Here is a 12179-nt window from a genome sequence, read left to right as displayed (position 1 = left end):
AATGACTGTAGTACGGTGAATGCTCGAGGGAGCAGGTGCACTTGACATCAGCAGGCTCTCTTGTCTGTCCAATATACATTTTTAAAAGAAACAAATCTCTACAAGACAACAAATCCTGGTGCTATCGAGATATTAAGATCTTATCGCAAGGGGGTCTGTGTCTTAATTAAGTTTCACACATCGTTTGGATAGCTTCCGACTGATTCCAGCCCCATCAAGATTCCTGGTTGCCAGCTCTTTGAAGATTATGGCATGCTTTTACAAAAGCAAATCAGATCTGAGAGCCAATGAAGTGTTAAATTGAGCAAATGGCACAAAACCATAGCGTTTATTAGTGGTGTAATGTTAGTAATGACAACACACCCCACCATTTCAGAGACTAATTTGAGCCACGTCTGCATTTTTGATTAGTTTTAGTCAACATAAGAACAAAATTAAGCCTAACTCTTCATGCCCTTCATATATGTGTGAGTGTGTGTGTGAGTGTGTGTGTGTGTGTGTGTGTGTCTGAAATCACTCTGAAAATCCAGACCATTTTTCTTGTTAAATGTTATATAATTTACAAGACAATGGACAGCAAATATTTATATACTGCATATTTATATTGCATGTTTTCTAATGATTCAGTATTCGCCCATACAATGATACTTTGGACTTTCATTATATGGGCCACAAAAAATATCTTTGTTTGTATTCATACAGGGACAAGGAACTCATTACAGATTTTACAATTTAAGTTGAACTGGCCTTTTAAGAAATCTGCTGAAATCAGAAAGTATATAAATCAGTGCTATCAAATGATTATTCGCTATTTTTATATATTAATTTGTATTTATTTATTGTATTTGTTTTATTTATTAATATAAATTAAATGAATATAAATATAGATTTATGTTTACATATTATACAAAACAAAAACTTTTTGATGCAATTTAATAGCTATTTGACATTTGACAGCACTTATATAAACGTGCCAAATGATGTTGGGAAAAAATTCATTCGAAAGCTGATCTTTTATTCCTAGAAGCAGTTGAAACTCTTAGCATACAACTGTACCATATCATAATGGAATCCTCTCCGAAACGTTTTCACTTATCTCCAAAAAAAAAAAAAAAAAAACCCAGAACAGTCACTTCTGTGTCACATTAACATTTCAATTACCTGATCCTTGTAACAACACAAAAGAAGAAAATGGGGGGTGTGCGGGGTGCATGAGCAGGTACAGCAGTCCAATTGCACCCCATGAATCATAGCGCATTAAAATGCAGTTTTTTCCTGATTAAGTGAAATGGTGCACGGCAGAACAGAGCTGCAGACAGGCCCAAATGGAGCTGATTTGTTCATGTGGCCTGAAGATAAGCAAAATGGACCACTCAGCTTGTATGGTGTATACACAAACACACGCATCCACACAGTCAAAACACACACACATACAGAGCTCTCAGTGAAAAAGACGCCTGATATATTATCTTACCTGTGCTTAATATGTCAGTGGGATGCAGTATTTTGCTATATCATCAAGGAAAAAAGTGCACCGTTCTTTATAAAGGGAAAATGCATCAGCAGTACTGGACTGATATTGAGGATTGCGGTTTCATTTTCATTCAAGATCTGCTTACTTCTCACTGATTATGGTAAATATTTTCTGCACATAGAAGCATGATATGCATCTTACCCGAAGGCGATAACATCCTCCAGCCGATGGCAGGTTCTGGTTTTCCGTTAGCCAGGCACATTAAAGTCACGTTGGAGCCTTCATTCACCACAAGGTCCTTCGACAGGTTCACGATCTTTGGAGGAACTGTAAAAAAAAACAAAACAAACAGTATATATTGGTCCCTTGTAGATAACGACACGTGATACTCAGTCTCTTTATCATGAATGCATAGTCATAATCGAGAAATCAATGGTCTTTTCCACCGAGCATAAACGTAACATTCAATAAACTCAAACAAACACACTAAATAATTTTAAGCACATTTTCTATTATATCATAGGTCTTTCTCAATCACTTAACTCTCTTCAAAAAATATTCATATGTTTCTGTGTTGTTTTGTGCTTGATTTGACTTGTAATAAACATTACAGAAAAAAAAAATCTGTAACATATTTTTGGGTACTATTTCTATTTGGAGCTGAAAAATTGCAAACTGGACACATTTCACAAGGTTGATTTATTGATTGCCTTTGCAGTTTCAACACAATTTAAACAGACTGCAGAGCGAGCCACAATTCAGACCTTTATGAGGGCCTTGCAGATCTCAAAAAGTCTACAACTCAGCAAAACTAAAGATGTTACAAATACCTTATTTAGTTACCCTACGGGGAATAGCGGTAAAGGGTGTCGACATCCTCACTTCAGGAGAGCAAATTATGGCCTACTTTTCAAAAGGAGTGTTACACATGTTCTTCAACACTAACAGAGAATGTGTGTTTGCAAACAAACAATCAAATGTTTTTGAGGTGTTAGATTAGTTAGACGAAGAAACTATGCTAAGCTACTATTGCTAATTAAAACAGTAACATTTTTGATAGTTACTGTACATATTTACAAAAATATTAAGTATATTTGCAATGCAGTTAGCTATTTTTTTGTCATTAGTTTGTAGGTAACTACACTAAAGAAAGCTAATTAAATCATTTTAAACAACTTAACTTCTCACAAGCTAAGTAACAACGGGGCTGTTAGTGAAGAAAGTTAAAAGTTGTATTATTGCAACGAGTCAGGGGTAATTCATATGCTCTCTGCCTCGCTCTCTCTCTCTGTCACACACACACTCATTACTTGACTGATAACTACTTTAAGCCCAAGCATGATAACTATAAAGATAACAATAAAGATACAGTTTTAAAAATCTTTCTCAATGTTAAAGAATAGCAGTGTCCATACCACAACAATAAAGGCACAGAGAAACAATATCGTTGAAATTATTATTAGTATTATTATTAGGTTGTTTTTTTTTTTTCAGATGATGAGCGATACAAACATTGACAACCAATCAGAATGAATCCTGCCATCACGCATATGAGCATTTAAAGCGACATACCTCCGTTATTAAAAGGCGTTTTGAAATAACAACGGAGGCGCTGGATAAGATGTGGAAAAATAATCCTATTCAAAATAATGTTTTAAGTACAAAACAGGACAAATAACCTGAAATATATTATCGGATTTATCAAATTAAGTAATTCACAACCATGGTGCAACCACCAAATCTGAATATATCAGAAAAATTTCTGAAAGATCATAATAAATGACATTTTAAAGAATGAAAGAAGTTCTAATAAGGACTTTTTAACTGACCCCCAAAAAATGTACAGTGTGGACAGCCTTTTTCCCCCCATTTATTAAAAACAACCTTGAAGGAGACCTTAATATATATATTCACATGAAGAGAAATCCACTTTTTGAGGGGGATCTTACAGGAATCAAGATAGTTGAGCTGTTTTTTTTCTACGCAGGCACATTCAGGATTCACACATACTATTTTAAGTACAGAACCATGAATCCCTCTTTACAAGCTTTTCCTCACAAAACCGCGGCTCATATTATAAAAATTGTCCTGCAACATAAAGGTCAGTTAAGTTAAAGGTCAGTTCAGTATAATGTCTCCGATCTCCGGAGATCATCCCCGCACTTTTGCCTCTATGATGGCCAAAAATATGTTTGACTTGACTGCCGTAATGGTAGAATAAAGTCCTTTAGAGGCCATTAACTAATTCCCTCCACTGTAAATGAAGATCCACAACGAGCTGCAGCAGCAATGCTTTTGTTGAAAATTAATTTGATAAATGCCTTCAGGCGGCGTACGCACAATATCTCCTTCCGTGAAACCTTACAAAACAAAACACAGAGTGAATGAGCGCGCCGCTTTAAACAATTAGCATTATCATTAAGCGCTCACAAGTGATGTTCTCAGTAAATGTAATAATAGGTGGTACTGATGGTATGATCAGAAAAATACCAGTGTCGTTTGACACGTTCTGTTCTGCTATTGAAGACAGATGTTATTTTGACACGTGTACTCTGTCAAGAGGTTTCGTTTTGCATTTAAAAGCTGAGACAACTCAACAAAGGTTGCCGTCACCGTCTGAGCTGGTACTAACAAAGCCATGCAGTACCACCGTTTTATCCTGTTTTAGTCACTAAAGACGTGTTCCTCCAGAGACACTTGGCTATAAATAATTCATTTAACGTCAGTCTAAGTGTATGTCCTCTTCATATGTGACAGAGAAAAACATTCTTTTCTGATTGCTATATATATATATATATATATATATATATATATATATATATATATATATATATATATATATATATATATATGTTATTATTAAGGTCACAATGTTCTCCAGTTTATCACACAGAGGATAAATGCAATTCAAGAATCTAAGGGAAATATGCTCTTAAATACCAAATGTCTTGTGTGGCTTTTAGTCCATGTCAGTAAGATTTAATCTAGCTAATCTAGATTCTAAAAGAAAAAATCTACCTGATCTCATGGCGTAAACATACCTTTTCACACAAATTGACAGAGTTTTGATTAATAAAACGCCATTTTTGCACAGTTACTTCAATACAATAATAATATACAGGTAAGTATTTGACAACTGATGCTTTTGAACGTTAGCATCACACATATCCAGCTTCATATCTATGCGTTTTCATATTGATCGCGGAGTAGAGAGATGTATCTCAGATTTGGTGTAGGGTATATTTCCAGTATGATAGAGCATTAACTTGTCTATGGATATTACAATTCTGAACGAACAAAAATACATATAAAAATACATACCTATATCAACGTAATAAAAATGTGCCAGGGCTCACGTACTGAACCTGTGTTTTAGCACCGCTCAATGGCCATTTATATTTAAAACTATGGCAAAATGTTCAGTAAAGTATGTAAAAACTGTGTTGCAAAAAAAGAAATACAGGATTGTAAACCAACAGCAACAACATCTTAAGCACTATTGTTCACATTTTTTATGCATCACTTATACATCAATTTTTTTTATGCATCAGTTTGCATCACATTTATTAAAGTGACATTAAATGCATGTATGATGTTAAAAACAGAAGCTGTTTTAAATTGTAACAATGCGTATATATAGATCTATATATTTTTTTGTAAATCTGATCAAATAAATGCAGATTTGGTGAGAATGATCTTTTTTTTTAACTATATGAACCCCAAACTTTTGAAAGGAGAAGTGCAGGGAATGTTTTTTAATTATTGCAGATTTTCATCGATTCACAACCTAATAATTATATTTACTTTTATTTTCTTTAAAAAGTAACTGAATACGTTAACACAATCACTGCAAGACTATTATGAGATTAGCTGTAATTAAATATTTTTAAGGACTGACAGCTTATTTTAATTATATTTCTTAACGAACTGATAATAGCTGAATTTGTGTGCAGACTTTATAAGACATTCATTACTTGCATAATGCAGGACAAAAATAAAATGCTTAAAACTTCATCTAAATGCTAAATGCTAAATCTTCAGGCAGCAGCAAGAGCGGTGCGTTTGATTATCTGCAGCCTAGAATGTTAAATGTGTTTTGCTCACTGTTCTAAATATGGCAAACATAAAGTCATTCTGAAAAAAAGAAAAGCATAAAAAGCTCAGCGCACTATTTAGAGCCTCCACACAGCTCTTTAACGCCAGTTTCAAGCAAAAACCAGAGCAAACAAGCTCTGTTTATCGACAAACTGTAACAGTCACCAAAGGAACCATATGAAAGTTAATAAGAGAACTGTTTACAACAGCATCGTGACCCTCCGTATGACAATGACAGTCAGAGTGAGGAATGATTCTATCACTGCGTTTATGACTTGTGTCTTGGACCGATAGCGTGTATCTTTGTGAGCCATATTTCTGATATGGATGGCCGGAATGCAACTCAAAGCCATTTTCAAAGCCAATAAAGGGCTTACAATGACTGTTCTTCCTTTATATATTGCACAGACTCTCACACAATCAGTAAAGGAACGTGGCCGTTTGTGTGTGTGTGTGTGTGTGTGTGTCTGTCCCGCCAGATTGGATTCTCCAGCCTCCGTATGAGGTAAAGCATGTTAAATTGCATTTTAATAGAGTCGTACCATCCTCTTACTTTTGATGCCGGATTTCTGAGCTTCAAAGGGATCTTCAGTTGACAGGAGGAGCAATTGAATAGAACTAACTTGGCATATCGCAGTCTATTCCCAAGATTTGACCTAAGGTTTCCCTAGCTAAGACGTGGGAATCCTCAGTAAGGCGTGATACGGATGATCATATATAAATATATATAAATGATATTACTAGCAAGACAAAAACCACAGACACTACAAAAACAACATTAACAGAAAATCATGGTATTCTGATATTAAGGGTTTTGGTTCCATTTAGCAAAGGGGCAAAAATCTGGCAGACCAGATCAACTGGCAATTTTTTCAACAATCCAGTAATGAGCACTTCATTATGATGATCAGCTGCAACTGAGAGCACCATTAATATGGTTAAGATTATTCACTTATCATAAAATCATCACAGCTAATTATTTTAAATGAAAAAAGAATGAAATGATAAAAGGAATGACATTTATCCTAGCCATAATTCTATTTCCCATTAAGGGGCTTTTTATGTACTTACAAAAGCACTGAAGCAAATTAAACAGTGTATATAGAAAAAAAGGCTATTATAGTTCACTAAAATAATAATAATAATAATAATAATAATAATAATAATAATATACATGTTATCTGTAATTAACATACAATAAAATTACTTTTTATTGCAACATTTTTCGTTTAGTTTAATTTTAAGCATTAAAATAAATAGAAATATATCATGGTAATGATAGAATAATAGTAATAAATATAGTAATCTTAACACCTCAGAAAGCCAGAACAGGCCTCCGGTTCCCTGGCAACCAACTGATAACACTAGTTTATTGCTCTAAGGTATGTGGACAAAACAACTCTGACTCCATCTCCTTTTTAGAAAGACAATAGACTTTTCTCTTATTAATTCACAGGAAACCTTTCTTTGAATGAACACGCATGTCCTTCAGGTCATTGTGCATATTTTTATTGTTCTTGTATATTGTCTTTGGTGTCGGATACTGTTTTGTGCATGTTTATGATAGATCACTAGTTAATATCACCTCATTTATATCTTGTTTGGTATTTATGGATTTGTTTTCAGATGACCTAGTTGAGAGTATCATATGCTGATACCTTTGCAACATATGCATATCAATCTCCAAAACATGCATATGCAAAGTTCAAGACACTATTGGCTCTTAGACCTTCAAGAGGTGTGACCTCCAGAGAACTTAAAAAGGGATGCGTTTCAATAACCTGCCTATTTGTTTTTTCTGGACACTCATCACCTTCTCGTGTTCTGATGACCAAAAACCCAGAGCCGAGTATCTTTGGTTGAATGGACAGTCAAGGCCTTGCGTTCCTCGGATCTCAGCAAAACTTAATCTTTTAACCTTCTACCTGGGAAGAAACTCAGAATCATCAGAGACAGGACATCTTTGGAATTCATCACTCTTCAGACCCAGAACTATGTTACTGCAAGTCTATAAATTTGGACCATCAAGACTTTCATCCAAGACTGCATCTGGACCCTCACCAATGAGGCAATACAAGTATCATACATTTAACTAAAAGAAAGAGAGGGGTTTTTTTTTGTTAAAAACACTGTTACAAACAGCACTGATGGTTTACAGGTGGTTAACTAACTCTCTGCACTTGCCATGTATGAGTATATTATTACTTGTGTGTTCAGTTATGTAATATAATAAAACTTTTTGCACAAATTACATGAGTTCCTGGTTCTGCCTTGCAAATTAATGTCCCTTTAATATATAATAATGCATTGATACTAAGAGAAGGTATTTTCTGTGGCCACAAACATTTCTTAGAGTTTATATGAACTGAATGTTTGCTGAACAAACAGATTAGTTGATGGCAATGTAATTCTGCTACAGTTGGCAGCTGATTTAAATAATTTTAAATATTTATATACATTTCTCTTAATGAGCTTGTTTTGCATTAATTGCATCTAAAATAAAAATTGTATTTACATAATAGTTGTGTGTAGGCTATATTTATAATGTACAGGGGTTGGACAATGAAACACCTGGTTTTAGACAATAATTCATTAGTAAGGTCTAGGGCCTCCTTTTGTGACCAGTACAGTATCAATTTGTCTTGGGAATGACAGATTCAAGTCCTGCACAGTGGCTAGAATAACTGAGCCATTCTTCTTGCAGAATAGTGGCCAGGTCACTACGTGATGCTGGTGGAGGAAAACGTTTTCTGACTCGCTCCTCCAAAACACCCCAAAGTGGCTCAATAATATTTAGATCTGGTGACTGTGCAGGCCATGGGAGATGTTCAACTTCATTTCATGTTCATCAAACCACTCTGCTACCAGTCTCGCCATGTGTATTGGTGCATTATCATCCTGATACACGGCACTGCCACTGGGTGCACATGGTCCTCCAGAACGGTTCGGTAGTCTTTGGCAGTAACGCGCCCATCTAGCACAAGCATTGGGCCTAGGGAATGCCATGACATTGCAGCCCAAACCATCACTGATCCAACCCCATGTTTCACTCCGGGCATGCAACAGTCTGGGTTGTATGCTTCTTTGAGGCTTCATTACACTGTAACTCTCCCGGATGTGGGAAAAACAGTGAAGGTGGACTCATCAGAGAACAATACATGTTTCACATTGCCCACAGCCCAAGTTTTTCGCTGCTGGCATCATTGAAACCAACGTTTGGCACTAACACTAGTGACCAAAGGTTTAGCTATAGAAGTCCGGCCTTGTATATTGATCCTGTGGATCTCCTGCCGGACATTTTTGGTGGAAACAGGAGAGTTGAGGTGCACATCTAATAGTGAATGTAGTGGATTGGGCAGCTGTGGTTTTACGTTATTTGGATACAGTCCGGGTTAGCACCAGGACATCCCTTTCAGATAGCTTCCACTTCAGATAGCTTCCTCAATGAAAGAAATTGACAAATTACTGCTCTTAAAGTAGGACGTGTGAAAATGACTCTCTTTATATACACATTTAATATTATTTCACATACACGTATAGATATAATACTTCTAAAATATTTTCAAAATGTATGCTGTGTGTGTGTGTGTGTATGTATATGCAAACACATATATTATGTAAACAAAAGCTTTTATCTTGACAGCACTAATATATATGTGTCCATATACAAACCCAAATTTAATCCAGCTCATCAAATGTTCGTTTTGTTTAACTATGAGCATGTGATTATGTTTTGTCACATTCGACTGCTTAGGAGTCAATAAGTTAGTGATATTTACGAGTCAACACAAAGGATAACAAATAGCCTCGTTCCAGCCAGATAAGCTCTTACCCCAAGTGTCCACTGGTGCGGAAGAAACCCACTCAATACTGCTTCAAACGTCAGCAGTCTGCAGCTTTGGAGGCGTGTCTGTAAAACGCACAGCAGCGCTCAAGCCTTCGGTGAGCTCAATGATTGCTTTCAATATAAGGTCAATAGCGTCATCATATTTTTGCACAATTACAGCTTAAACTTTACTTCGGAATGAGAACACTTCAAACTTTTGTTAACCGAGCCGCAACAATTTCTTTTTTTTTCAAAATCTGAATTCAATACGAGAACAATGTGCAGTGAATACACCAGAAGCTCTAGTGCTATTGGCAGATTGTGAAACTCTTATGACAGACTGGCTTCACCTCACAGAGACTGGCTGCCACCCTGTATTTTTCTTTTCTCATTTGAATAAAGCTGAATATTTCTCAGCTTCCTGAGGCTCTCACTGGTAGCTGTGCTGTCAATCCAGCACGTGAGCCTGTCACTCAACTCCCATGGAGAACGAATCGAAAACGCCTGCTCAACTCCATGCCAGTGGACACATATGGCTAAAGAACTAAATTATACGGAGCCAGTGAATCTGTGAGAGGAATTTGCTGATAAGACATCAACCAGCTGAAAATATACTTCCAGTATGCCACCGCTTCATTCCTGTCATATGGTCATAGAGACATGTGTCATATTACAGTAAAACCACATATCGTTTTTGTCTTCTGTGGAAAAATAAACGTCAGTGTTGCCACTCTGTTTGATAAGCAGGACAGGTTTTGGGAAGGGGAAATCAATCTGCGTTTCGTTGCTGTCACAAGAACCTAAAGAGCAGCAGTGGTAGAGCTCTGTTCCAAAACCTACTGAGTTTCCTTGCTGCACACTGCCAAAAAAGGCAGGTGGATACTAAGCCAGCACCCTAAGCGTGGAACCACATAAATGACAGATTTGGAATGCTCTACACATAGGCAGCATAAACAGCAATACTTTGTCACACGATATATTTGATTTCAGTAGCAATGTTACTAAATTAGTGCTGTGATTAGTGGTGTCAAACAATTAATCGCATCCAAAATAAAAGTTTTTATTTATACAATACATGTCTGTGTACATTTAATTTTATGTCATTTTAATTATACACACTAACACACACACACACACCAGGGTTATATATTATTAACATAATGACAAAAAAACAACAACAACATGCAATTAGTGTAAAACAAGCATACATCAAAATAACAACAAAAACACAAAGAATTTACAATAATAATAATAATAATAATAATAATGAAAACTGAAAATATAAGCATTATATGTAATTACAAATATAAAAAAAAAACAATAATAGTATATCAATTATACTTAAAATATAACTGGCACACTAAATTAGTTGGTAAAACACCTCTTTAATTATATTAAGCTATTTTTAATAAACACTTTATTACTAAAATGTAGCAACTTTATGAAGATACACCTTTTAAAAAGTTAATATGCCTTGGTTAAAAGCATTTGCTAAATGTATAAATGTGATGTAAATTTAAACAAGACACCACAATTAGGTTACATCCATATAAAATGTCTACAGTGTCTACAACAATAATTCAAATAATAATTCTGATAAGATTTCTGTCTGAACAAGCCACGTTTAGAGCCGCTTCCTGGTAGTTTTTATGAAATGACTCATTTCTATTGATGTACATTCATTAATATTTCACATACTTATGCTCTCTTTTTCTTCAAAAATCAATAGTCACACGCGATCAATGAACGTGAATACAAATGAAATAACACGTTGCGATTCTGTTGTGTACAAACAGCACTTTGACTTGTTCTTATGAAAAGATGATATAATGGCTATGCTCTGTGACCAAAATAAACATCTACATTATGAATACACAAGGCCCTAATATTTGGAACACAGCTGCAGGAACAATGTTTGCATCCAGTGAAAATGTCAGATAATTTGACATGCAAATGATGACCTCTTTCAGGCACTGATTACCATGCTAAGTCTTTAATCAGGGAATGAATATTTGCTTCATCTGCATGTCCTATACAACGTATTTGCAGCATTTTCACTCCTTAAAAAAGAGAGAGAGGTTGTACGAAAAGCAGCTTTTGACATCTCTCGGCACTTTGCTTGGCTTGGAGGATATCCCAAGATTCGTGAACTTTCTCTCCATCGCAGTTTGGGAAATAATCCTGTCCTCTAGGTATCTGACAGAAACAAATTAAAGACAAAAGCATACGGGCTACATCTTAGTCCCTCAAGAAAAGGGTTTTAAATATCAGCTTTAAGGCTTTTTATGAAATAATATGTTCACACGTTTCCGTACAAAGAGGGTGATTTTCACACATCCTACTTTAAGAGCAGTAATTTGTCAATTTCTTTCATCACAGTTTATTTAAAGTGTTTCTTCCTGAATTTTCTTTCTTTCGCCTTTTTTTTTTTTACCTTTAATTAAGTGCAATGTTCAGTGCAAAATAAATATACAATATAAACAAGACTGTTTCCAAACAGGTTTCCATATAACCACAAATACAAAAATGTCAAAACACCATTTTGGTGAGCATTCGCTTATGGTTATGTCTTAAATGGTTGAAAATATACATGCATGCATTTTTATATATACATAATAAGTATACAGAGTACACACACATATATTATGTAAACAAAAACTTTTATTTTGCATGCAATTAATCACGATTAATTGTTTGGCAGCACTAATAAAGATATTTCGATATCATATCAAACACTAATGTTAGTCTAACTATCTAGCTATAAGTTTTTGGTTATAAAATCTA

At 35.1% G+C, this 12179-nt stretch overlaps 1 protein-coding gene across 8 annotated transcripts in view; it reads right to left on the bottom strand.

Annotated features, from left to right (window-relative positions):
* ntm (neurotrimin) overlaps positions 1 to 12179 on the bottom strand; it is a 252155-nt gene that overhangs the window by 17817 nt on the left and 222159 nt on the right. For all 8 annotated transcript variants that reach the window (XM_043249812.1, XM_043249817.1, XM_043249810.1 and 5 more), the window contains one exon: positions 1676 to 1801. In XM_043249812.1, the coding sequence (XP_043105747.1) occupies positions 1676 to 1801 (126 nt within the window). The remainder of the gene's footprint in view (positions 1 to 1675; positions 1802 to 12179) is intronic.

The sequence above is a fragment of the Puntigrus tetrazona genome, chromosome 10 (genome assembly GCF_018831695.1).
Source record: "Puntigrus tetrazona isolate hp1 chromosome 10, ASM1883169v1, whole genome shotgun sequence".
Classification (NCBI taxonomy): Eukaryota; Metazoa; Chordata; class Actinopteri; order Cypriniformes; family Cyprinidae; genus Puntigrus; species Puntigrus tetrazona.
This window is presented reverse-complemented; position numbering and strand designations above follow the sequence as displayed.